The sequence below is a fragment of the Nipponia nippon genome, unplaced genomic scaffold, assembly GCF_047370975.1.
Source record: "Nipponia nippon isolate SJK-2023a ecotype South Korea unplaced genomic scaffold, ASM4737097v1 scaffold_2, whole genome shotgun sequence".
Taxonomy (NCBI): domain Eukaryota; kingdom Metazoa; phylum Chordata; class Aves; order Pelecaniformes; family Threskiornithidae; genus Nipponia; species Nipponia nippon.
Window position 1 is genome coordinate 34,371,865 of NW_028262336.1, and position 27,025 is coordinate 34,398,889.

The following is a 27,025-nucleotide window of genomic DNA, read 5'->3' on the forward strand; positions in this document are numbered from 1 at the left end:
AAGAGGAAAGCATCCCAGCTGTAGATCAATGTGTTGTGCACATAAAGGCTAGATTATGTGGGGTTTTATTCTATAAACTTATTCTGTAAATAACACCTCCAATTCACTCAAGCTCCCTACCTGCCATATAAAAGCTAAGGGGTATGTAAAACTGAGGACAGCCTTACGTGTCAACGGTTCGGGCTTCAACAGCATTAAACCCATTACAGTTGTGGGCTGCTGCTGGTCAATGGGTTTTCAGTTGCTTTAACAAAAATTTTAACAAAATAGAGACAGGTATATAACACAATCTTTTATTAATAACAGATCACATTTGAACTTTGAAAAGAGTGAAATTAAAAGGTGTATTAAAACATACCCACTCTAAGCAATCTATTTTCTTCAGTAGAAAAAAAGCATACAACAGGTAGAAATACTATATACACAGTATATCAGTCTAGTCATCAGCCCCTCCAAACATTGTTTTGCAAAGTGGTATAATGGTGTTAGAATATACCATCCAGTTACAGTCCAGTATGAATTTTAGCTTTTGACTTTTTCATTTAAGGCAAACCACTAAGCACCTAGTTCAGCTTGCTAATCTTAGAATACATACAAGGTGGTATTGTATATGAAGATGCCAGTGTTAAACTTTTACTTCTGCTTATGTAGTTTTGGGATCCTGCCTTGTTAATAAGTCTGCCTCATCAATTTTGAGTACATGGAAATCTGTAATCAATGTCTCCATGAAACAGAGTACCTTCTGACACTGAAACATGATTAACCATATCTTAAATAGCCCTTTCCTCATCTCTTGCATTAATTTCAAGCAGATTTGTGTTGTGTTTATTTTACACTGGAGGCTTTCAGCCCAAAATATAGATCGCTGCAATAAACCAGGAATCTATGCCATCCTTTTTTTTTTTTTTTGGATGAAAATAAAAAAGCAGAATGTTAGTTCTTAAATTAGTTTGGCACATAAAAAAAAAAAAAAAAGCAGGGGGAAACCCACAAGTTGCATCCTTCTCTCACAACATCCTTTGGGAGGGGAATGTCAATGTACAGACAGGGCAGGCACATACAGAATGACTGATCCAGGCCACGGCATGGCAGACTCCAGCTCTTAGCCTTACATCTGGCCTTAGTCCATGTGCGCTCTCGCACTCTCAAACACAAGTAGCTTCTGCTGGTTGCACCTCAGTCCGTCAGCGGACACTGCTGATGAGCAGGTCACTGCACAACTGGAGAAGGCCCTCATGATTTATGCTCCAGCAGCCTTCTTGCACCATGTAGAAAGGTAGCATGTTCTGTACCTTTTGCTTAAGTCTCACTTAACAACACAGTAACTGAGCTATTACTGCTCTGCTGAGCAAGCTGTAGCAGGGTCTGACACGTGGGTCTTTGCATGTCAACGTGTGCCCCGTGCTTCAGAAGAACCTCAACTGTTTTTGTGTGCCCTCCTCGTGCAGCCAGATGAAGAGCTGTCAACCCTTCACTGTCAGAAACATTGATATTTTCTGAACTGACAAGTTCTTCTACTACTTCAGAGTGCCCATTTTCTGCAGCAAGATGTAACGCTGTCCTATTTAAAGGGCCTCTGGCTAGAACACTTGCCCTTTCATCTATCAGCAACTTTGTTGTTGCTAAATGGCCGCTGCGAGATGCCAAGTGCAGAGCTGTGTATCCTTCTGCTGTTGCTGCCTCAATGTCTGCACCATGTTTAAGGAGCAGCCTCGACGTGCTTGTGTGGCCGGTTTCAGCAGCTATGTGGAGAGCAGTCTGCAAGAGCACATTCTGTATGTTGACATCCGACTCCAGGTCTATGAGAAGGCGAGCGACACGGTAGTGTCCTCGTTGAGCAGCCAAGTGTAGCGAGGTCCTTCCATCCATGGTCTGCACATTCACGTTTGCACCCTGCTGTTTGGCCAGAAGCTTTACAATGGGGAGATGACCTTGCCAGGCAGCATAGTGCAGTGGCACCCAGTCATCCTTTCCTTTGATGTTCACATTAACACCTCTTCTCAGCAGGATTCGCACAATATTCTCTTGGCCGTACTGACAGGCTATGTGGATGGGGGCTCTGCCTTCAAAATCTACCTCATTTAAGGATGCATTCTTATCAAGCAGCATTTTGGTGCTGAAATCATCCCCATTTTGGGCAGCAAAGTGAAGAGCAGTCCACTGATCCTCATCTTTGGCATTAACATTGATTTTCCTAGCCATAATCAGCTCCACAATACTTTTAACTTTCTTCTCAATAGCTATGTGAAGAGGGGTGGATCCTTTCTTGTTGGTAAGGTTAGGGTTAGCATTGTACAGGAGGAGCCATTTGACACATTCTTCTTGACCAGCTTCAACAGCCAAGTGCAAAAGACTGGAGTTCCCATCTAAAACAATATCAACATCTTGAGGCTGGAGGATCTTCATCAGCTTGCCAGTATCTCCAGATAAAATGGCCTCCGTTAGCTTCCTCTTCTGTATGTCGGTAGTACCAATATCTAGATGGATATAAGGAAGAAATTTTTTACAGTGAGGGTGGTGAAACACTGGACCAGGTTGCCTAGAGAGGTGGCAGATGCCCCATCCCTGGAAACGTTCAAGGTCAGGCTGGACAGCACTCTGAGCAATCTGATCGAGTTGAAGATGTCTCTGTTCATTGCAGGGGGGCTGGACTAGATGACCTTTAAAGGTCCCTTCCAGCCCAAACTATTCTATGATTTCATGAAAAAGACAAATCTGATACCTCTCAAACCTTACTTGCCCATGGCTAATATACCTGGTGGCTTCAGCAACAGCCTGACTGCAAAGAAAAAACCCCCCATGCCCCTCACAATAGTTTCAGAACAATTGCAGGTCAGATTTGGAACCCCACTTACTCTTATTCTATTTCTTGCGAAATGAAGAACAAAGGGTGCTGTGATTGATCTCCCTGCACTAATCCTTGTTTGCCTAACTGGAAAATAGATGCCTGGTTTTTGCAGCACTGGATTGAAAAGGGAGGGTCATGTGTGCAACAGCAGGGGTCCTTATTACAATGTTCATGGGGGCTGCTGAGAAGGTGGCTTCAGTCTTCTCAAAAAAAAAAAAAAAAAAAAAAAAAAGGTGCTCAGGCTTGGGCTTAGTATAACTGAAAAAGCCACAAACTCAGCTGACCTGACTGGGCATTAGCTTTAGTCGCACTTAGAGCGGGATGCTGACTAGGTGACCTCCCTTCCCACCAACCTTTACATGACTGATTCTGTAATTGCTTTGATGGGAATTCAGGTCACTTCTTTTCAAAAGTAAATAAGATTTATTATTTCTCATTAGATCATGTTTGGGAACCACCACATTCTTTTTTTTTTTAAATAACTACCTCCAGTAAACAAATTTGTAGTGCTGACAGCAAGAGAAAGCAAGGCTAACAGTGATTTCCAGAATGCTATTCTTTATATGACTACTCTCCAACCCATTGACTCCCATGCCCCAGTCCAAACAACTACAAAAAAAACAAGAACAAAGAAGAAAAACTGACCATTACCTGAACTGTCCCTTTCAAAGGAAAGGGAAAGGGAGCCTCTGGATGAAAAAGCTGAATCTACAGATGAAACTCCTGAAAGCCGCTTGTCACTGGAGGCAAGTTTGGACTCAGAAGAGCTGCGGCTGAGATCCTCAGGGCCTTCCATAGTCTGTGAAATCCCCGAGTCCAGCTGGGACAACAACTCTGAGAGACTGTAATCCTTAACTGATGGTAGAGCAGGCTCCTGTTTCGGCTGGGATAATGCAGACATCCCCTTCAAGAGAAGCACACAAGCATTTTAGAAAGGTCAGTAAAGAAAACTGAGCACGAGGCCCTACAGGAAGAAATGCTAAGTGTTTTAGTTTGCAGGTAGCCTTTCAGCATGGTTCGTATTAAATGAAACCTATGAATAAGGTCACTGAAAAATTTTCAGATGCAGGAGGGCAGCTTTCATCAGTACTCACACAGCCACTAAAGCCGCATGGCTCTTCTGTCTACAGCGTTTTTTAAGATCAGTCACACCCACGTAGTTCCAGCCTTTATTTCCTAACTGTCCTGCTCTCCCTCAACAGTCTAAGATTCACTTGCACTTAGTCCTGCACTGAGGTTTTCCTGAGCTGGTCCATCCATCTGCTGTCACTTTTGCATTCCAGTCCTTCACCAAGACCCACTTCTACCAAGCAAGAAGGTGCTCAAAAGCAGCAAAGAGAAGGCTGCTTGGGAAGTTACAGGTCACAGAGGAACCTGTTCCCCACAAAACCCAGTGTGCTTGAACAAGAGGCGGAAAGAGAAAATACCTCAGGCTGCTGCTCTGGGGAATTCTTGGTGTCCAGGTCCTGAGTTATAATCTCTTTTGTTTCATCTTCTGGTTTTTCACAAAGGGCCTCTGTTTCTGAAGTGATTTCTTTGAAGAAAGCAAGAGAAGGGTTTGGGTTTTTTTTAGTAGGAGACTTTTCTGAGATGCCCTGCTGCTTTTCTCTATCATTAGAGCTTAACAGCTTTGAGATACTGTGGGAGAAAGACTCCAATTCCATCTAGCACCTCATCAGTAGGTACAAGTGTGTAGCTAAGAAAAGAGTGCATAGGGCTGACTGAACAATTCATTTTCACATTCAGACTAGACTGATGTTACATGGCGGCTACACTGCAGGACTGCGAAATGGGAACCAGTCTACTGCTGGCAGAGTTAGACATTTGTTTTTAAAAAGATGGGATCCCTCTTTCCCTTCAATCCCCATGCCTTGTTTGGGCAGGAGCAAAGGGAAGAGGCAAATCTCTTCCTCCCATTAATGCCAAATGAAGCAACCTGGAGATAGCACGTGCTACATCCTTCTGCAGTTTGAATTCATAACAGGTGCTTTGGGCAAGTTCAAGCCTTTCACCAGAGTTGCCTTTTATTGGCAGAAAAATGACAGTACAAATTGTTTGTTACAAGAAAACAATCCAGTTTCTCAGCATACAACAGTAAATTTCAAGAGCCAGGGCCTTCAATATTTTGGTATGGCAAAAACCGTAACTCCAGCTTGGCATATGCCCTGATACACACAATCAGAAATTAACATAATTTCTGGCTAAATGGATCAACTGGTTCAGTACAGGTCTTATTCCTGATGCGTTTACATAACCCCATCATGGTCAGACTTGTCCCCAGATAATCCCTTCCTCCACAAATGAGTAAGTGGCCTGTATCATTGTCTCTACCATACAATGTGCTCTATTTATTCTGTCACAGAGGTTCACAGCATTTACCCCAAGGATTAACAGAGTCCTGAGCAATAACATGACTCATAGAAGAATAAATGGGCAGCCAAGTTACAAGGAAATCTTACCTTGAAATGTTGGCCGTTCACCAGGATCATCTTGCCAACATTTTTGCATCAGTTTGATCAAGTTATTACATGAATGAGGTCTGGATTTGGAAACAGCAGGCAGCTCTGGGCGGTGGCCTTTAACTACTTTTACCATAATATGTAAAATGTTGTTTTCCTCTGTAAAGCAAAAGCACACAAATTAAGATCTCCCAGCAAAAGGAATGATTTCTCTTTTGCCTAAGAATATTAACAGTGTATTAGGCTGAAATTTTGTTTTCATGCCTTTTTTTTCTAGATTTAGAGTGCTTTCTTTTATCACCAGGGAAAAAGAAGTTGGTCTTACTCTCTCACAATACATTCATCAATGCAGTAACACCTACTTCCCGTGTATCAGTTAAAAACAATTGTCAGTGAGTGACTGTGTTCTTTTTCCACCCATAAAAGACACAGAACCAAAGGGAAAAAAAAAGAGTTCTTTGCTACCTCTCTTTGGATTTCCCTATCTGTTGTAAGAAAACTGAACCACAGCTTTTATTTAGACAAGGTACCTGAACTTTTCATAAAGGTGAAGGAAGAACACAAATCAAGCAGTGCAGTCATGTGGCTCTTGACTCTGAAGTCAACCATTCGGCTAAATGGGATCTCTCACTTGGAGAAAAGTTAATAGTAGACTGGAACCTGTTCAAACATGTTTGCTATACATAGGTAGTCATATACACAGGAAAAGTCATAAAGAGTAAATAGCTGCCTGTTGATCGGTACATTTACTACGGGGTGGAACAAGCCTTATTCTCACAGACAGCTTTTTTTTTTTTTTTTTTTAAGAACAAATCTGTACCCACAATCTACAAATAAACTACAGAACCTCTCTACAGAGAAGCTGTTTCTGAAAACAGCACAGTTGCCTGCCAGTTGGCTTTGCTCTGCACTGTTCCTCGTTGGCCGCAAACATGTCAGAAGTCTGTGGAGGCCACACACTAACCTGGCTCTGCACAGCAAACTCCAGCAGAAGCAAAAAGGTGCAGACTAGAGGCCCCTGCGGTAATATGGGTTCTGCTTTCATGATGTAGGACAAAGGAGGACTTAAATTTGTGATCAGAATTTGAGAGCTTAAAAGTGTCTACCACACAAGACTAGGAATTTAGAGGACATGCACGTAACCTGGGGCTGCTGGGGCAAGAAGCGTGCTTATCAATAGGAGAAAGGAAAAAAAATTCCAACACAACCCACAATACATCAAAAACTTACCTGCAAAAGGCTTCTTCTGTGTAAGAACTCCCCAAATCACAATGGAAAAGCTACAAATAAATGCAAAACAAAATTTCTAGAAAAGCTTTAAAAAAAAAAAAAAAGCCAAAAATCTCACAGAAGTATAATTTATTTTCCTAAGTTCTCTTTCCTTGTCCTCCTCTTCTGCATCTAATTCAGCTGATGAACACACACAGCAAGATGCAGCCAAGAACCATGAAAGTCTAGTTTTTGCAGGGAGGAACCTGAGGCAGCGAACACAGGGACTTGCTGGAGGCTGCTGAGTTTTTGGTAACATTTACCAACTACTCCACACCAACACTGACAAAATCAGAGAGCAGCAAACCATTACTGTGGATTTTATTTAATACTTCTACCCTGCAAGACAACTTTAAAGAAATACATTCCATTTGGAATGACATAACTTTTAATCTACAGCCATGATTTCCTTTTCCTAATAACCTTACCATGAAAGAAGAACCAAAGACCTAGTGATGAAATCCACTGAAGATAATTAAGAATTTTGTCACAGACTCGAATGGTAGGTCAGGATGTACCTTTTGATGGGGAAGTTAAAGATGGGCAGAGTGCCCCCCATGCCAGTCGCTAATAAAGAAGTGTTGCTTGCAATGATAACGCTCAAGACCTAGTATCAGCTGCAGTTTGTTAAAAGGCCTCTACCCTATGAAGACTTTGCAAAAAGCAAAGCAAACATGACCCTTTGCAAGATGAGGCTCAAACTAGATTTAGGAGTTTCATGGGTTTTATAGCCAGAAAAAGAGGGCTCATTTTACAGTATTACTTAAAATGCTTTTAAGTGTTTTCATAGTTAACTGACCTGTACACATCATGTTTGGTGTCAAAACACCTGTTTTTCTCTTTGATGCGCTCTGGAGGAAGGTACGCAATTGTGCCACACAAGCCGTCCATGCTGATGTCATGGGAATGGGACAAGCCGTTGCACTTTGCAAGTCCAAAGTCAGAAATCTGCAAAAAATTGAGAAGAAAGAGGGGAAGAGAAGTGCGTGCTACCATTAGACTTTGGAGGCGTTAACAAAAAATTTTCTGTAAAGAATGATCAATGTAACAGGATGACCCAACAAAATATAGCGAGCTGCTGTTCAGAAATACTAAGCTAAGAAAATATCTCTGGAAGCATTATGCTACAGCAGGCTTTTCTTTATGGTTAAGCTAAAAAAAAAAAAAAAGAAGGGGCAAGCAGGTTTTTGCAAGCAGCAGCATGTTAGCCCATTACACAGAAAACACAACAAACAGTCAAGACAATTTACTGTAATTTAAAACTAGTCAAATTTAGCTAGTGCAGACTACCTTAATGTAATTATCAGTCCTAGCACCCCCTTTCACTATGTAACATCACATTGTATGCTATGTTAATGTGTTCCGAGCACCTGTTTTCAGACTATAAGCTCTCCAATGAGTGCAAAAGAATTGCTCTTTCAGATATCGCTGTTACCCTGACCATGCCAACAAGGACTAAGCCCAACAACAGAGGCACCAAGCGTTAAAAAACCCAAACCAAAACACACACACCCCCCAAAACCCCATACAGGGAATTCTTTTTGGCAACTAGGAGATACAGCAAGTTGGTGCAGTGACGCAGTGAACCCAGCTGAAATGAACAAAACAAGTGACAGCAAGTTTATAAAAGGGAAAACACACCTCCACTTCAAATTAAAGTGTCAAACAAATATGCATTCATTTGCTCTCAAAGGCATACCAGTCATCAAGCGAACAGATAGGCAAGGAATTTCCTCTGTCTTATTTATTTCCCACTGGTCCAAAATGTCTATTATGCTAAGTGGAAATGTCAAGAAAAATCAAGTCTTTTTGGACCACTCAGCCCACTGATTTTTGTCTAAAGTGTTAGATAAGATTCCCGCCCCCCCCCCCGCGACGTATACATTCTTTTTATCTAATAAATACTCAGGCTTTTCAGTGACTCATTCCCCTTTTGATCTTCACAGCTTCTCCTTTGAGAAAGTTCTGCCTCAAAACAAGAAGCATAATTAAAAAAAGCTTTTTTATTTTTTTTAAAATAGGCTCCAACTTTACACTTTCAGAAGTTTCTGTCTAAAGATACCGCAAAGCTAGTCGTAACATGCATCCATTACTGGAAAGGGAGAAAACTGCTGCCAGCTTCAGCCTCCTGGAGAACAGGCAGGCTACACAGCCATCAGTCTTCAAATGCCAGGAATCTCCCTTTGCCATAAAACAAACAAAGCAACCCACACAGCTTCAGGAAGAGCTGCTCCCAGGGACAAAGAGCTCAACAGAGGCATTCTCAGGAGCTGCAGAAGTCCTGTACCCTAGCACACAGGTATATCCAAGCTGTTGTCCATCTCTATCTTGAATCTGTAGAGTAATGTGGGAATGACTTGAGAAGAAAAAATGAGGGGGGAAAAAAAAAGGGAAAAAAGAAAAAGTCATCTGGAGGAATAGTTTCTCATGCTTGTAGGGCTCTCAGAGGGGGATTGCTGGCCTCCTCAGCAAGCCAAGCACTGGAGTCCAGGAAAGCAGTAAGTAGTCAAGAAACCCAGGTCCGCAAGCCAGCTTACCCTGGGAAGAGCTGAATTGACCGCCCCAGGAAGCGCTGCATGAGTTCGGGGCACTTAGGGCTCCGCAGGAGAACAAAAGCACAACCCCAACATCACACAAGCCCATGGTGTCAGGTTAATAAACGAGCCGGCTGCCGCAAGTCTGAACAGATCTGACTTGGCGAAGCGCTGCTATCCTTTGATTAACATGAAGCAGAGGCTCATATACACCTCAAGAAATCCATATGGCATGCAGGCATAATTAAAGTAATACACCTTCCTCTTTGTCTAAACAATACCGGGTTTCCTACTGTACAAGTTAAGAAATAAAGATGAAATACAGACAGCACAGTGACACTCCTGCATCAAGAGCCACCAGCTATGTCGCATGAATCTAGGGCTAGGGGCTAAGACAGGAGGCTAAACACACTAGATAGAGACGGTCTCGGTCTCTGCCTACAAACCAAGAAACAACAAAGGTACACAGTATACCCCCCCCCCCCCAGACTAGCAAGAATTTTACCTGGTGAAACTGCCCCTACCTACTGTGAAGGACTAGGTTTTATACCAATGAATAGGAAATTCATCTGTATAGCAGAGCTTCAATCATATCAAATTCTGCAGAAAGCACTGGAAATGGAAGAATTTGTATCTTCCACGCTGCAACAAAACAGTAAGATTCTGCAGACAGCTTTTGTGGCTTTTATTAGTTCCTTCAGGGTAAATTTTCCATGCTGCATGGTGTATTTAGTCATGCAGTTTCTTTAAACATCAGTGGGAACTGTGCAGTGGGTGGAAGACACAGCCATTTAACTTACCTATTTTGCCTTTAAATTGCTTGCCAGGCACCTAGTTCTGCAACGCAAGGCACCCTTGCTGGTGAAAGTAGTGAAAGTGGAGCACCCCTCCCCACTTCTTCCTCTGCACCCCCACTAACCCTTGCAGCCCACCCCGGGATCTGCCCTGCCCCACGATCCGACAGAAGCCGTAATCTCACTCCTCACATCAGTTGTTTCAGGTGGATCCCATCGTGCTTCAAAAGCATACCTAATATCAGCAGAGTGAAGAGGAGACATGGAGGCGACAGACTGCGTCATGCAAAACACGCGGTGAAGAAGTAGGAAGAAGGGAAAAAACCATTGGCCAAAGCCCACGTAGACAGTGGGACTGTTCGTGTTCAGACAGCTCGCTCGGTCTCTGCTCTTTAAAGGGCTGCATGAGAACAAACACGTGAGTAGCGGCTGGGGAGGGGAGCTGTACATGTTTTCGTGCCCACTTCCCAGCAACACTTACTGACAGATTCCAAGATCTGAAGATCTTTTTCTTTTTTTCCCCTTTCTTTTGTTAGTTTTGTTTGTTTTAAATCAAGCACACTGTGCACGCAGGCCTTTCTCTGCTTCTGTCATTTGCGGACATTTCCATTCTAGTTTGTAAAAAAGACTCGTGCAAAGTTTTAGATGCTTTGAGTTTGTCAAGTTATTTTTTTGAATTTTTTTCTTTTGAAAACTAGCAGATATGCTTACATAACTATAAAGGTTACCCAAGTCAGCTATTCCCAGACACTGCAGGGATCTAGCTCCCAGGAACAAAATTAGTGCTTGGAAAGTGCTTTCGCTGATGACTCTGACAGGCCATCCTGAAGTGTGCACTTCACTTCTGATGCTGCATGTCATTTTTCTGCAAACAAGACTCAAGAACCCACTGCAACGGACTCAAGGACAGAGTTCACCAAAAGGTCTTCTTCATCAAATAGGTAACAAAGCCATCAGATTAAATTTTAATCACTGCTGGCATATCCAGTATCTGCCTCTGTCCAAAGTCTCTGTGCACTTGGATATTGAGAATGCCACCGCATTTGTCTACAGGGTTGTCAGGTGTTTGGCGGGGCGGGGGGGGTGTTGGCCTTGTCTGTTTGTTTGTTTGTTTGTTTGTTTTTCTGGGGGTAGGGCACAAAGGCTGGTTGTTTCAATTTTGTTCTTTAAGAAATGCCAGAAATTTTTAAGAGACTTACACAGGTCAGATTTGGACTACTAAAAATTAGGAATAAAAATTAATTCCAAGTGTAGACACAACCAGCATCTGCACTTCAACCATATGTCTTTACTTCAGTGTTTACAAACACACTTCATTTAGCCTCAAAAAGAAGTCTTTCTGAAACAGACTGTATTTCTATCCTTTTCCAACCTGTCCTGAAACCTTAACTCCTCAAAACCTGTTTCGGGTGTGACATTTGTAATGCTCTCTTCAGAAGAGGCAGAAACCAAAGCCACGGTCAAACATCCATTTTAATCCATCAGAAATCTGCATTACTGTAACAGGGGTGGTCTTGTTCTCCCCCCTGTGCCACCACAATTAGATCCATTAGAGAACTGATCAAGGTGAAAACCAGCTTTTTTGGTTGGGATTAAAGAGCCATGTAACCACAGCCCTACATGGAAACCTTGATCAGGAGGGGTGGGAAACAGGGAGAAGGGACATGCAACAAAGCCTCTTCTCATTTCAAATAACAAGACAGCATTTGCAGCTGATAAAAAAAAAGTGTCTGTGTTAACTACATCAGCTAGTCTAATAAAGAGATACCCGCTCTTTACCAGCCTGGCCTCTGGGTATTACTTTGACCTACTGTTAACAACCTGCATTAAGCAGGTTTCTGATAAACAAATTTGCCATCTCACTAGGCTTCTTCTAACTCCACACTCAGAAATTTTGCAGCCCCTTCTTCAGCTGAAGCAAATAAAGGTGAAGACCACAGAAGCAACCTATCCATGTTTAGTAAGACCATCAGCAAACTTCACTTTCACACTGGTTTAAAAATTGGAGCACTGGGGGAAAAAAATAAAAGCAACTACAGTGAGCTTAAAGCAGTGCACAGCCAAGACCAGCTCATCCCGCTTCAAGTTCTTTAAAAACAAAATCTGGGAGATGAAAAATAACTGGTGGGATTTGCCTCTGTGTGTGTGTGTACCCACACGTATGTACATGTGCATGTGTGTAAGTATGTGTGTATATATATACATATATATGGTAAGATGAGGATCTGCAAAAAACAGACTGGACAGTAAGAGAAACAAGAACTTACAAATAATGCTTTTGCCCAAAAGTATTAAGTTGCAGGCTGACTTCATTTTAAATACCTGAACAAAAAGTAACACATTTAACCATGAGATATTGAAGATAAGAAACCTGGGAAGCAGCAACAGAGAGCGCATGTGGGCATGGTAGCTGGCAACAAGTTACGGTATGAGATTACTGCAGGGGGGTGGGGGGGGTGGGGGTGTGGTGTGTGTGTGTGTGCACGCGTGCGCGTGCCTGTGTTCTCCTACCGAGGGCCCTGGAGAGAGATCCCATTGGAATGTGGCACTGCTTCCCCAGCGCCAGCTGCCTGCAAGCGATCGCCACATTGCAGGGAGCTCAGGGGAGACGTCCAGAATGCGTACGGAGGGCAGGAGAGCTGAAGAACACGCTCATAAGACATCGTCCAGTTAAGAAAAAACTAGGTGTTAGACAGCCCGTAAGTATTGGAAGGTGGCATGTATGGAGCACTGGAGAAAGGGGCAGGGAGGATATTGTTGGTACAAATAGAAGTAACAGATTGACATTAAGGAAAAAAAAAAATGTGGGCTGATCCCTGCTAGCAAAGCCTGCCTGGATATGGAATAATCCTCCCAAGGAAACCACGCTGCTTAAGGCAACCGAGATGGAGCAGGACATGGTGGGGAAGGGAGCTCCCGGCTGAGGCTCCTGTCAGTACTGAGCTCCACCACTGCTGGCAGGGGAGGAGGCACGCATGCATCCATCCTCCAAAAAACAGCAAAGCCTTACCTTGCGTTGTAGATATTATATACATATATGTAAAATCACCAAGGAATCCCCCAACATCCCTTTGACAAAGTTAATATCTGTCTATCTATATCCCCACTCAATGCTCAGGCTAATCCCATCCTCTTAATTATCCTCCCAAGAACAAAATTCAGCACACACTTATGTAATATGCAGGAGACGGCTTTATGATATGGAGGCACCCACTTGATGATAAGTTCTGTACAACGCTACTGCGTTAGTCATCATTCTCACTTGGGGTTTCTACAGTAAGCATTGTGCTCGTAAAAGAAGGGTGTGTTTCCATTTAACTAGCAATATGGCACAGAAACATTTCTAATGTGCTCCACTGGAAGACGGACTGTTTCCTGGCTTTAGGGCAAACAGTTTATAAAAGTCCTCCCTACCTCCAAACTCTTCTTTTGCAGTCTGCAACATCTCTTCACTCACCTTAGGATTCTATTAGGGACAGGTCACGTACTAAATTAACGCTAACATTTAAAAAGTAAAAACACTTCAATCATCAGCTCCATTAGCCTTCCAGCAAGAAAAGGCACATTAAATCAAGCTGCAGGGTCTGAAATTTAATTACAAGTTTCACATCACACAAAAAGAAGGTTTGGGGCCACATTTTTAAAGTGAAGGCACCTTACAGAATATGTACATCTCTTATTTTGCATATAGGTTCCTATGTCTGCTTTGCTGCTTGGAGGGGTTTCCAAGACACTTGCAGATGTGAGACTGCTGGCTGGAAAAAAGTTTGGATTAGACGATTCTTTTCTGAACTTAATGGAAAGGGTCCGAAGACCTTCATGTGTTTCATATACAGAGCAAGCAGCAACAGTTCAGGGACGTCAGCAATGACCTCACCAGATACTTTTTTTTTTTTTTTTTGGTACATTTTGCACTTTGCCCCCTTGTATTACATCACCACCCAGATACAGGCTATACAGCAGGCAGAATATCAGGCAGCATTTCAACCTCCTGAAAGTGTGAGAAAAATACAGCCTTCATGTCTTGGCTCATGGATGAGTCAAGAATTAGGAATTTAAGAAGTTATGCAAGCAAGCACAAACTTTAGGTAAATAAATACTTAGCAAAGGCCTCTCAGCACCGATGTGTGAGAATACCCTTTCAACAGTTCAGATCCTGATGTTCTGGCCATAATACCATGGACCACCTGTAGATGCCTCCTATCTCAGAAAGAAAATCCTTCTAAGAAGTAAACCACTGAGGCCTAGTAAAAAGCTGAGACTGTCACAGGTGTGATTTCATTAGAGGCACACACCTCTTACAGGTTCAAGCCGTCTCATGATATCAGGAGAGATGTTTTCATTTAATGAAAACTTCATTTTTAGAACGGTACAGCAAGACCAAAGCCATTTGGCTAGTTTGAGGGGGACAGGAAAACAGGGAGCAGATGGATGATGGCACTGATAAAAACCTATGACTACTTGTACTGAGTTATATCAGCCAGCCAGCATGATTAATCCTGCAGTTCTAAGCTTAAGAGTTTGGCCACTGACTTGGGGGCGGGACGGGACAATGACGACGACGAAATCAGGTGTATTTCAGTCTCTTTCCAAAAGGAAGGATCAGAAAGCAAGCACAACCTCCTTAGTCCAGCAGTCAAAACAGAACTTCCAACAGAGAGGGCCAACCAGTTTGCTAGCTTACTCTGGAAATGGATAATGAAAAGAATTTCATGCTGATACAGCCACAAAAATTCCCTTAAGTGACCTCTGGTATGCATAAACAGGCAGGACAGAGATACTTCTTCACTGTATTCTCTAAGCAAATGAAAGAAGAAAACGAGTTGCCTCTGGAAGGCTTCTCTGGACTCCAGCTATAAATGAGATTTGCGTATTTAGTGGAGCGTACAAAGACAGAAGGACCTAGACAGAACAAGGTTACCACTGCGAGCTGTGGAAGGGGCATACATGACTTAGAGGTTCACACTGCTTTTCTCTCCCTGTTCTCATCTGCCTCATGACCCTACTGCAAAGAAATTTATAGCAGGAACCATTAGGTCTCAAAACCAGAGTTCGCTACACTAGCACCCTCCTAAAATAAGGAGAGTTCTCACAAGCTCCCTAACTCTACCTCTATTTATGTACCACAATGGTGCATAAATGGGGTAGGTAAGTTTGGGGATTGGAGGGGTTGGGTTGGTGGACATTTTTCTAATTCAAAAGGAACGCTGCTGGTTTCTCTCAGGCCTTTGAGTTTGGCAGGAGCCATGCAAGAACATCCAAAGGCACAGAGTGCCCAGTGCGTACCTTGACATGGTAGTGGGCGTCAAGCAGGATGTTTGCAGGCTTGAGGTCCAAGTGGAGCAGCGGAGGGGACATGCAGTGCAGGAAGTTCATCCCCACAGCTGTCTCGTGGATGATGCGGAAGCGCAATTCCCAGGGCAGAGGTTCGGAAGCCAGGAGCTTTTCCAAAGACCCCGTTTCCATGTATTCCATGACCAAGCCAACCGGCTCTTTACAGATGCCGTAAACAGGAAGGATGTAGCGAAACTTTGCCATTTCCATCTTCCTGGCTTCTTCCAGTAACTCCATGCGCTCCCTGGGTAGAAAAGAACAGATGTTAAAGGATGGAGTAGCTGTTTCTCCCCATCCCAAACATGCACAAAACATTTCTTATGAAACTGAACACCACATTTCATGATCATCGTTTGGCTGAACCACGCTACATCTCACCAGCCTGTACTCTAGGCATATTTCCACATTTACTAACTTTGTTTTATGCTTCTAATGGTAGGCAGCCTCACAGCTGCTGAGCCACAGGCGAGTTGTACACTTCAACAGTGCAAATATCCCTAGCATAAAGCCCATCTCCCCGCTTTGATGTTTATGCTGTGCTGTTAAGAACAAGGACGATACATGTAGTGCCCAGATTTACCACCGCCATAACTCCTTGGGCTGAAGTCATTAACTTTTTGTGAGTCATAAGACTGTGTTAATCAGGAGTGAGCACGGACAGCGCTGCTTCAGCTGCCCTGCTGGCGCAGGCTGCCAGCGCGCAGACCCAGGCCTTGCGAGAGGAATCCCCAGGACCCAGCATGTAGAGGAGCAAGCTGCCCGCTGTAGCTAGGGGGACACAGCAAAAGCCTCCTTGTCCTCAAAACCCAGATTTGGCAACTCCAATACTATGCTCACTCAGCTCCAGCGGATGCTGAAAACTCCCAGCATGGTATTTTCAGTGATGTAACAGGCCCAGCGCCGGCACGTGTAATGAGCACCTCTGGGTTGTTTACAGGTCACTTCAGCCTGACCCTGCAGAGCGCTAAGCGTTACTCAGTCCAAGCTGCAGCCTCCCAGGTCAAGACCCTTAATTGCCATGCCCTCCTTCTGCATGCACGGGATGCAACAGCCCGCGAGGGCCCACCAGGCATCGAGTTGGAAAGAGGAAACAAGGGTCCTCTCCCCAGGCCGACTGCACCCACAAAGAGGAGCTACACATGATGGGTAAAAAACCCTTCAGTCTGTCAAAAACTATGTTATTAGTGACGATGGGCAGTAGCCAGAGCAGCTTTGGGCCACGGGTACTGATGCATCACTGTTGCTGCCACCCACCGATTCACAAAAGAGGACAAAGGGAGGTCAGGTCAGTAATATTGCCTGAACAGACCCTCTCTTATTACACAACAGCTCTTGTAATGTACCCAAGGCGTGTACGCTATTTAATGGAGAACACTACCTGAAGTAATAGGACAAAGTTTTAACACAGACACCTGGTAAACAGAGAGTCCGACTTTAAAAGAAAAAAACCATTGCCTTGATGGTCCCCCACCCCACGCAGGCGTTTTGAGATGACCAGCTCTCCTGGAAGACGTCAGGGTTTAAATATAAAGCTCAGCGAGCACATTCACAGCGGCTGCCACAACTGATCAGAAGAAAGATGCTCGTACCCTCTGCAAGGCAGAAGGCTGTGCTGCCTGCCCCCTCTGCCAGTCCCCAAGAGCTGGAAAACACCTGGGGACCGATCCTGGCCCAGTCGCAGTTTGTGCCCCGTGCCACTAGTAAGTGGTGCCAGTTACCACTGTGGGAGCCTCTGCCACGGCAGAGCTATCAGCTCAATCAAACTTCTAAAAAAAAAAAAAAATCCAAGGCCAGCTAGAAGCACTCTCCGTTTCTAAAAAGAGAAACGCCAAGTCCAACCTTAGCACAGTGAAGCCTCCCCTTCCCATGTGTCTCCCCACCCCAACGCCTGGATGACCCAGGGGACAGCACCCACCACCCGTGCTGAAAGGCAGCCTGCAAGGGACCCTCAGTGCTCCCACGTTGGAGCAATTTCAGGAGTCGTCACTTAGCCCTTAGACTCCACATTAAGGCACTCCCGTGACCCCGTCCCCTTCCCCTCCGCTTCGCTTGCTGTGGGAAGCGCAGAGCTGATATTCACCCAGACAAGGTTGGAAATGCAGTCTGCTGCCTGTTCCTCACCAGCCGTAGCAGCCTGCAATAACCCGACGCAGTTAACATTTCATGCTAAGGGCAAGTCTAGCCTATAGCAAGAAGCCGCAGACCTATTTCAGAGGCAAGATCAGGCTGAAAAATGGTTTAAGAGGCACATACGCACTGGGAGGAAAAAAAAAAAAAGATAAGGGGAATCTTTTTTCTCTCTATTAACCATGTTGGCTCCTGCTGCTCCCTACAGCAACTTTCTTGTGAAATAATTGCCTTTGTAGACAAGTACCCAGTTTGCTCTTTGGCATGCTGGAAGGGAGCGCCTATGAATAACACAACCAACTCCTTGCCCCCAAGCCACATGCACAGCCAGCATAATTCACCAGGCTTCAGCGGGCTGAGCTCTGGAGTCAGGGATGTAAAATACCTGTCTGAGCCCTCCAAGGCAAGGCAAGAACCCAGCAACAGCTAAAGCCTAACAAGAACCACTGGACTCCCGGGGACGGGGTTCACGGGCTAACAACAGCCTCGGAGAGCATCACCGAAATCACAGGCATCAGCTGCTTGAAATGGGGCATTTTCCCCAATGAAGAGAGAATTTCCAGTTTCAACAAAATTTTAAAAAGCTCCCTTTCTGCTTGGACCAGACCCAGTTAGTTGAGTGAATTAACTGGCTAATTAACAGGCAAGTGCCCTGTATCTAATTTGCCTATTTCAATAAACCCCCTATACAACAATTGCCACCTTTAGCATTTCCCCATACCCAGAGCGTTCAAAACTGAATCAGCCAGTGATCTGGTATAGAGAGATATATATCTCATATACATACGAGACATGTCAGTTTTCAAATACAGACCCCTGTCACCTTTAGAAAACACAAAAGGAAAGAAGACAAAACAAATAAAGAGAGCCAAAGTACAACTCAGTCATTAGCCAAGTGCTGGAGTGCACTTGCATTAATTGTATTAACACAAACAGCTCGTTAAACCAAGATCTCCTCCATCAGGCAAAGATGAAAGGCCTTTCCCTTTCCTTTTTCCTTAGCATAAGGTGCTCCTGGCACTCAGCACACTCTTAGGTGTTCTCAATGTGCCCATCACCTCAATACGCAAGTGCTAATGCTGCAACAAAGGATGCTGTAGGTATCCTTCAAGTTCACATTTAACATCAAAGCATGAGATGGGGGGGTGGTATGCCGCTCAGTTACTCTTAGTGCTTAGAAATTCTGCACTATCACCAAGAAACACTTCCCTCCAAAGTGGAGAAAAAGAAAAGCTCCTTATGAGGTTTCTCAGTCAAGATGCATGGGACTAGCCTCTGTTATAATAGTTTCTTGTTTAACACCTACACAATTAAAGAGTCAGAACTACCTTCTCTAAGTACCCTGGCTCCATTCCTCTCCCCCTCCAGTACTATATCCTAACACGATGGTAATAAAAATTTAAAAAAGAAAAAGCTTGCACACAGGACAGCTGAGATCATGAAAATCATGGGGTGCATGCACGTTCCCTTATAATAGTGTGTCACTGTGTTCAGTGACAAACAGCATCTCTGTCAGAGAAGAAGTCAATGACAGATCAGCCATTTTCAAAGCCATCAGAAGTATTACAAGAATGGGGGACCTCTGACACCCCCGAAACAGCTGTCTGCTTCTGCTCAAAGTCAGACTCTGGACAGACAGGGCTGCATTCTTCGGATTCTCCTGGACAGACAAGGGACAGACATACTCCTGCCCACTGCTCCACTCCCCAGGGACGAGCGCCCAACCCTTGTACCACAAACCCTGCCACAAGAACAGCAAGAATTACAACTATATCCACATTTGCATGTATCCAGTCTTTATGCCCTAAAGATAACACTGTGTTATAAAAATACAACTTTAAATTCACAAGGCAGTCCTTGCAGCTTTATATTCCCCCACCACCACCATCCCATTTCCCTAATGGAGACAGAGCAGTCAAAGCTGCTCCAGAGAAACTCAAAAAGCCCTGAAAACCTATAATGGGGCTGTTTCTGTGAACTGCCTCCAGACGCAGGGCAGCCAGGCTCCCAGCCCAGGGGAGATCCAGCCCTGCACAGCCACGCTGCTCTCCAGCGAGGAATGCAAGTTACCTCTTTACAACCTGCTGGCAGTGAAGATGGGGTCCACAAAAATACAACACCCTTGAATTTTTTCAGGGGCTCTTTTATCTGCATCACGGCAGACGTTTAAGAGCATACAGTGACCTCTGCTCTGCAGGGTACAGCTTTAATGACCTTCACACTGCTGATCCTCAGAAAGGAATGTGAATAAGGGAAGAAAAGAAAAACCACTGCATGATCAGGGCAGAGTACGTTTGGGGGAAAAAAAAAAAAAAAAGAAGAAAAAGAAAATCCCTTCTTTCAGGTTAACACAAATCTCAGCCCTGCTAACAGATCTCTGCTGCACAGCCCAGGTACGAGAGGATTACAGGGTAACCCAGACAGCTAGGCTCACCCCTGCTCTTTAAGGAGCACAAGGTGAGTATTAAGTTGTACCTATGCATCCAGAGACCGCCAGAACAGACATTCATTCACCTTCATCACCTACATAAATGCAGCATCTGCTAACAGCAAGGCATTTCTAAAACCTCAATGTCCAAGTCCTACTCCATTCCTAAATCCCGGTCCTGCAGAGGGAGGTATGTGTAGGGCTTTGCTCATTTTTTTTCCCATCAAGAAGGCAGACCTTTCCACCTCCACGCCCTGTAGTCACCCCCACTGGCCAACACCTCTGTGAAGAGCCCTCTCCAGGAACCGCTACATCCTTGGTACTCATTACAGTCTGCACGTTTACGTTCGGCTGTAAGAAATCCACACAGGCTTCCAGGTTGTTCTCTCTGAGCTCGCCACCCTTTTTCTCCAGACCATACTTCCATTTACCAGGGTAAAGAGAGAGACTTTGCGCTCTCCACTGCAAGTCCTGGGGGAGAGGCTCCTCCGCCCTTCTGGGTCACACGCTCTTTTCTTCAGGCTTCCATTGAGCCTCTCCATCTTGAGAGCATCTTGAGTCACATGCGGGAAATGTGATCTCAGGAGACAGAAAGTGGGAGCAAATAAGGTGTTCAGAATGGAATTTGGCTCAATCGCCTGAGAGGGCTTGAGCTTAAAGGTAAAAACACTTCTGGCTGTACACTCGGTTTTTCTTCTGCTTGAGGCCACTTGGCTCTATAGTGTGATAATTGCCAAGGGAATTACTCCAGATCTCTTACTGTCTGCAGAAACACACTAAGAGAGACTACAGAGTACTACCCCCACCCAGCCATTACAAACAGGGTTTTAATGTGGTACCAAATAAATAAACAAGAAAAAGCCTCTGTGTTTTTCAGTTAATGTTTCCGATACCACTGGTAATTCTTCTAACTCTGCTGCTTCACAGAGTTCCAAGAAATGGCTAGTCAAATTAATCTCCTGGATTAACAATCTAATTACACAGGCTTGTTTCAACCTGCCAACTAAAGAGGTAGAGTTTTATTTTGTCTGTGCCCCCCACCCTGCCCTGCCATTTGGCACAAGTTTCTTAGAAAGGTTTTGTGTGAAAAGTCTCTTTGGGGGGCAGCGTTACCAACTAGTGAAAGGGGGTTGGTAGAGCAGCCTGAGAACCAAAGGAGAAGCATGTACAAATTCAGCTTAGCTTTATTTTGCAGAAGCAACTATTTCAAAGGCCAGGGACCCTCCAATTTCTACTTAGCACTCCCCTTAAGCATCTGAAGCACAAATTCTGCAGTAAAACAAATAAATCAGTGTGTCAAGGATTGGTTTGTTAAAATTAACCGAGAGCTGCAGGAGCCCCATGCTCTCAAAGTTCCCAAATTCTCAAGGCATTTTTGTTTACTGTGCTGCATGTTCGCCTGGTCTCTCCAGTATCTGCACACCTCATAGCCACTGAGGGACAGGTGGTTCTCCATTGCTCATTGAAAATATTAATACGGAGATTTGGTAGCAACTCTCAAAATTAATTGTTCATATTACAATAGGTGGCAGCATCTTTCGTCTCTGACTGAAAATTAACTTTTGAGTAAATTTCTAAATGCATTCTGCAAATGAAAACTATAACAAATGTTCCAGCTTATTTTTATGAGACGTTTTAATTTTAGCTGCAAAATTAGTCAGCTACAATACAATTTTGATTCGGCCTCAATAAGCATCAAGTCTGAAATCTACTTTGAAGTTTTAATGGTAGGAAGGCTTGCTAGTTAACCCAATAGAACACCCTCTGCAACTTCCAGGTCTTTTCCATTTTATTCACAGACAGCACAGTTACCCTATGCATATATTAAACTATCCCTCTCCCCTTTTAAAAAAAGGGCATTTTATCTCATTTACTATACTGTATAAGCCATGCTTACAGCACAGTCAGGAATTCAGATAATGGGCAAGATGCCCCACTACCCTAGGAATCTTGTAGAAGATGGGCTTACAAACATTTCCAATCTTGGGCCAACTTATCTCCCTCCTCCTGCAGGAACCGCAACAAGGGCAACCTTTTGTGACCAAACCAACCCACATCTCAAAAAATGAACTGCAGAATCAGCTCGTGAATTGGCAGAGATCAAGGTGGAGCTGGAAAAGCTCTGTGAACGCAACTTGGCCATATTCGCTTCCCTCCGCACAGACGCTGACCTGCTGGGAAATCACGACTATCCGTCAAAACAGAAGGATGTTTCTAAAGATGCGTCTGACAGCCTTCCTCTCCTAGGAGAGGAGAGCTGTGCTCGATAGGCCTCCACCACACACAGACTGCGTGAGTGCACCGTAGCTGACTGTCCTCCACCATGGGCCACAACTAGTCACAGCGGGCAGGTGAGCCAGAGGGGGGGTCTCACCATGTGGTATCTTTACCTGCGATACACTACCCGGCGGACTACCCGGTGAGGACGCACCCTGGGCAGACGCAGGGAGAAGCGCTGGCCCTGAACAGAAGCTGGAGAACCTATTTCCCAGCACGTCTCCTTTCAGCACCCAGTCCTGAAAGACAGCATGCCCGTGCCTGCAGCACCCTTGCCCCAATGCCCCCCACGCCGAGCCCGCTGCTCGCCCCGTCAGCATCTACCACGCAGCAGTCACAACTAATGCATCGGCAAATGCAAGCTAAAGGGGTGGCTTTTTGCAAGGTAGGGAGGCGGCTGGAGTGAGACACGGCGGGCCCGAGAAGCCCCCCGATCCCATTTGGCATTTCCACTCCTGCACTTCCCGTTTGGAATTGCCTTCGATGACCTCTGGAGCTGCAGCAGGCGTAACGCTTTAGCGCAAGCCAATACAGGCACAACCAGGGCAGGGCAAAATGTTTTCCGAATGGCTCCGAGGGAACAGGCAAGCCCTACACCGCAGCCGAGCGGTGGCTCTTCCCAAGCTGCTGCAAGTGGCTAAGCAACATCGCTTATTCTTTGAGGAAGGTCATTATGCACGATATAACTAAAGGTGTTGGTCCGGGCTTCGCTTAAGTGTGACAAAGGCCACGTTTGCCCAGGGAATATTTAATTGCGCGGCTCTCTTCGCTGCGTTTCATCAGACCGTCATAACCCTGGCTGCTGTTGGCAAACCGGGCTGCGGGCCGGGCGGCAGCTACGGCTCTCCTGCCATGTCGGCGCGGGGCTGGGTTGGGTCGGTTTGTCCTTTTCCACGTACGCTGCCAAGATCTGTAACTCTGGGCTATGGGGCTTGGTTTGCTTCTCAAAAATAAGGTGTTGCACTGGCAGGGCGAGCAGGCTCATCATCTCCTTGGGCCTCAAAAGCGTTTGAACCGCTGTTAAACGTAATGACTTAGGGTTGCATGCCTCGTGTAGGCTGAGCCAAGAAAAAAAAAAAAAAGAATTGAAAAGAAATATGTCTAAGCTTTTGGGAGAGCTGCGGAGGGGGCAGTCCTCGGTCGCCCCGCGGCTACCCGGCTGCGCGTACGCGCAGCCGGGTAGCCGCGGGGCGACCGAGGGCTCCGGGCCGCCTGGAGAGGGTCGCTGCCCCGGGAAAAGCCGCTTCTCCCTCGCTCCCTCCCTCCTCCGTCCCCTCTTACTTCTCGTCCACATGGAGGCTGGGCGAACACTTGATGGCGAGCCAGGTCTTCCAGTGGAGGTGTCGCACCTTATACACCTGCCCGAAACCCCCCGAACCGATCTTCTCCCAGCTGCCGAACTCGTTCTCCTCGAAGGTCTTCAGCAGTCCCATGGCCCACGGAGACCCGCTGCTCTCCCGCGCCATGATGTCCCCTCAGCCGCCCGCCTGCTCGCCCGCCCGCCACCGCGGTGCGCAGCGCCGCCGCCGCCGCCCGCCCAGGTGAGTCAGGTGTGACGGGGGGGGGGCGGGATTTCGTCACTTCCTGGGCTGGGCCCGCCCCCCCCCCGCCGCGGGGAGCGGAGCGCTACCGGCGCGGTCAGGGGGCGGTTGCGGCGCGGCCCTCGCTTCTCCCCACAGCCCTAAGGGCAGGGCCCCCACCCGGGTGGGCTCTCCAGCGGCCCCTCTCCTCCCCCGGGCAGCTCCCGTGCAGCAGCAGCCCCGGAGCCTGGCAGCGGGGTGCGGCACGGGTGTCCGGAGCCGCTGGGGCCGAAGCGATGGGGCAGGAGGGGCGCGCTGTGAGAGTTAAGCTATGAAATAAAGGGGGAGGGAGGCACCGGCGGCCGCGTTCCGTCCTTTGCTGCTGCTCGGGGAACGCCAGCGGGCTGCGTCCCTCCGGCAAAGGAGGGCAGGGCCGTCCCCCGCGCCTCCGGCTCGGGCCTGCGAGGCTCGGGCCAGGCTGCTCCGGGTGGCGGAGGCCGGCGTCTGCCCAGGCGCGCTCCCAAGCAAGGGCTGTTGGGGCTCTGGGAAACTGTACTGCCAAGAGCCGATGCCTCCCTGGTTTTTAGTCGCCCCTGGGAGCAGGAGCTTTGATGATCCCAGGGGCAGATGTCAGTCCCTGAATCCTGTTGTGGATCTAACTGCAGGTACCGCAGGACTCGGACCAAGGGACGCAGGGTCTCGCTCTGTTACTGAGCTGCTGCAGTTGGAAGGAAGGAGTCCGCAACCTTTGGTATGTAACGCGGTGGTGAAGAGGCCATTCGATCTGCGTCGTGACCTTCACACCTGTCACATGGCTAAAGGCTAATACAGCTCGTGTTTGGTTGTTAGACTGAGTATCAGAGTGGAGCTGATCGTTCTAGGCAGTTAGCGTATAATCATTTAAGGTTAGGCAACAGAGGACAATGTGTTTTAAAGCTAGGATAATGGCAGTAGTCAGTCTTGTCTTCGCAAAGCTCCATTTAAAAAGTATCTATAGAGACACTTAATTACTTTCAAAAGACATGGGACATCAAGTCTGTTCTCAGGGCTTTATTCCACATGGACTTGTTCCTGCTTAATTTACTGTGGATTAAACTAAACAATGGCTTTCTCTGAACGAGAACATCTATGTATAAATAAATCAGGAATAAGAAATAGCTGTGTGTAGAGACAAGCCCTTAGGCCACCTGTGTGACCCGACAGCACACCTCTATCTGACCTCCTTCTGCTGGCTGTCATCCTAACTTGTTCCTTGCTTTGATTTGAGACTTCAGCTGTGACTGGATCATCCTGGAGAGGCTGCCGTGCTCTCAAGGAACTCTGCTTAAGTCGAAGTGATCTGGAGAACCAGGGCCTTGGACGCTATATCTTCTGGAGGTGTGCACAACTTTGTTCCAAATAGCACGCCGGATATTTTATTCCACTAATGATACATTGTCATTCAAACTCCTGTTTTATCGGGAAGATGGTGAAAATTGTAAAACTACGTGAGTTAGACGAAACCCAACTTGCACTTTGTTGGCAGTTGAGTTTAAGCAAGAAGTAGATTATATACCTTCTACCTGCACTGTGATTTGAGAATTATTTCAACAAACAGCAACAAAGGAGTGAGAGCTCATGACAGACCCTGGAAAGAGCTCATCTAAGAGAATTTCAATTACTTACGTGCTTTCAAAAGGGCTAGGTCTAAATAAAATTCACGTTTCAGGTGCTCAGAGAGCTGGCTGCCCAGCCTCTGAGCTTTTAGTTGGTGAAGTGTAGGAAGGCTGGAAAAGGGCACCAGAAGAGCTTGTCTTCAAGAGGCAGAAAAAGAAGGTGGCAAGGGAATTCCAGAGCAGTCAGGTCCCTGACTAAAAATAAATAAATAAATCAATAAAATATGCTAATACCTAGCCAGGCTGACAACAGTCAATATTAGGTTTATCAAGAACAAATCATGTGAAACCAACCTAATGTATCTTTTTGTGGCAAGGTAACCAGTTTTCTATAAATCCTTCTCTCCTGTGCATGTACATTAGCAGGGGCATCACACAGAAGCACTCTTCTTACTCTGTTTCAATATTTCTCAGTCCTTCAGAGAACAGGATTTAATCCAGCGCTTTAGCCTTTTCTTTTTAGAATGAAATCGTTCTAAAGGGTTGCTTGGTGTCTATGAAGTCAACCAGCCTGAAGCTTTAACAGGTTGTAGGGCACCATTGTCCTGTATGTTAGAGTTAAAATGTTCTGCTTCTATGTTCTGTGAACAGACAGAAGATGGCAACGACGGAATAGCTTTAAAGCTGATACAAAAGAGCACTAATTTGCAACTTTCCAGAAGATAAAACAAAAATCCATCTGTTCACCCACTCCGCAAACATTTAAGCTATGCTTAGGTTTTTATACACAAACGGTGCAGTAGGCTTAAGCCGATCTAAAACTACATTGTCTCTGAAGGAAGCTGCTGTCCCCTCTTTTGTGTCAGTGCTAGTGTTCACACGGTTGTACTCGCATTCACGTGGTTGAACAGTAACTAAATCAACTCGGTGATCTCACTTAAAAACCTCCCTTGGTTAGTTTTCAGACAGATCGGAAAGCTGGCCTGACTTACCAGATGCTCGTTAATGTCAACAGAAAGGGAGGCGAGTAGGCTGGAAGGAAACTACCTCCGAAGAAGGTGATGAAAGGGGCATAGTTACACATCGTAGCAGATGCCGGAATTCCTTGCTGATCTCATTTAAAGCACACCCTTGCAGACAACTGAGGAGTGTGGAGTGGAGGTGGAAATGAGCAGTAGGAAGAGGGTGGGAATTCTTAAACCAACTTGTCCACTGAAGAAAATTTAAAAAGTACAGTGTAGGTAATCCTACTGAAGTCAACTACACACTCCAGCTGGACTGCTCCCAGTGCCCAAAGTCAGGCATGTGTATGAATTTTTGCTAGTTTAGAGCTTAAGTTAATGGCAGCTCTCGCTGCTTAGCACCCTAACAGTCAGTTCCTTTATAAATTGATTTGAACATACAGAAGCAAGCCATGAATTAAAAGGCAGGCTGGGGACAATGCTTGGGCCTTCATCAGCGTGTTTTTAGTGCTTGTGACTTTAATAGCTGAACAAATCAGAACACAAGTTAATAAAAATCTTGTGGCTTACTTGTAAAGCTGAGAACTGTTCTTTAGAGGCAGAAGACTGAGGCACGTCATAATTTGCTGGGGATCACATAAGCTCCTCGCTGTAGAGGCAGTAACAGAACATACTCTGTATTTGATGTGACCTAGTAAGAAAATTACTGTTTTGGGGCTTTAGGTAGGCTTTGCAGGTTGCTTTTAACATGTGTTACTTCATGGAATTATATGCCAAAACCCAGATCAGGCCAACCACTCCTCTCCAAGACGCTACACTTTAAAGCTCGTGCAAAATAGTAGCGCTGCTTAATGATTCAGCTTTGAGAATTTTTTTCC

The 27,025-nt window shown here is 45.6% G+C and overlaps 1 protein-coding gene and 1 long non-coding RNA gene across 3 annotated transcripts; one reads left to right on the forward strand and one right to left on the reverse strand.

Annotated features, from left to right (window-relative positions):
* Positions 1-279: 279 nt before the first annotated feature.
* On the reverse strand, positions 280-23,603 carry RIPK4 (receptor interacting serine/threonine kinase 4). Its single transcript, XM_087757951.1, has 8 exons — positions 23,352-23,603; positions 15,191-15,482; positions 7,376-7,524; positions 6,538-6,587; positions 5,308-5,466; positions 4,276-4,382; positions 3,500-3,752; positions 280-2,477 (listed from the first exon to the last, which is right to left on the reverse strand). Exons 1-8 carry the CDS (start codon positions 23,534-23,536, stop codon positions 1,300-1,302), a joined length of 2,373 nt encoding a protein of 790 aa, XP_087614077.1. The 5' UTR covers positions 23,537-23,603; the 3' UTR covers positions 280-1,299.
* An 83-nt stretch (positions 23,604-23,686) lies between these two features.
* On the forward strand, positions 23,687-24,995 carry LOC148055731 (uncharacterized). 2 transcript variants are annotated; one of them, XR_015704807.1, is made up of 3 exons: positions 23,687-23,913; positions 24,256-24,341; positions 24,858-24,995. It is a non-coding gene; the product is annotated as an uncharacterized LOC148055731 (long non-coding RNA). The 2 variants fall into 2 exon arrangements; XR_015704806.1 differs by having other exon boundaries at positions 23,687-23,907.
* Positions 24,996-27,025: the final 2,030 nt, after the last annotated feature.

Coding starts and splice junctions, on each gene's coding strand:
- RIPK4 (XM_087757951.1), bottom strand. CDS start 23,536: ATGGCGCGGGAGAGCAGCGGGTCTCCGTGGGCCATGGGACTGCTGAAG. Junction 6,588..7,375: donor ACCAAACATGATGTGTACAG/GTCAGTTAACTA, acceptor ATTTATTTGTAG/CTTTTCCATTGTGATTTGGG. Junction 2,478..3,499: donor CTTTGAAAGGGACAGTTCAG/GTAATGGTCAGT, acceptor ATATCCATCTAG/ATATTGGTACTACCGACATA.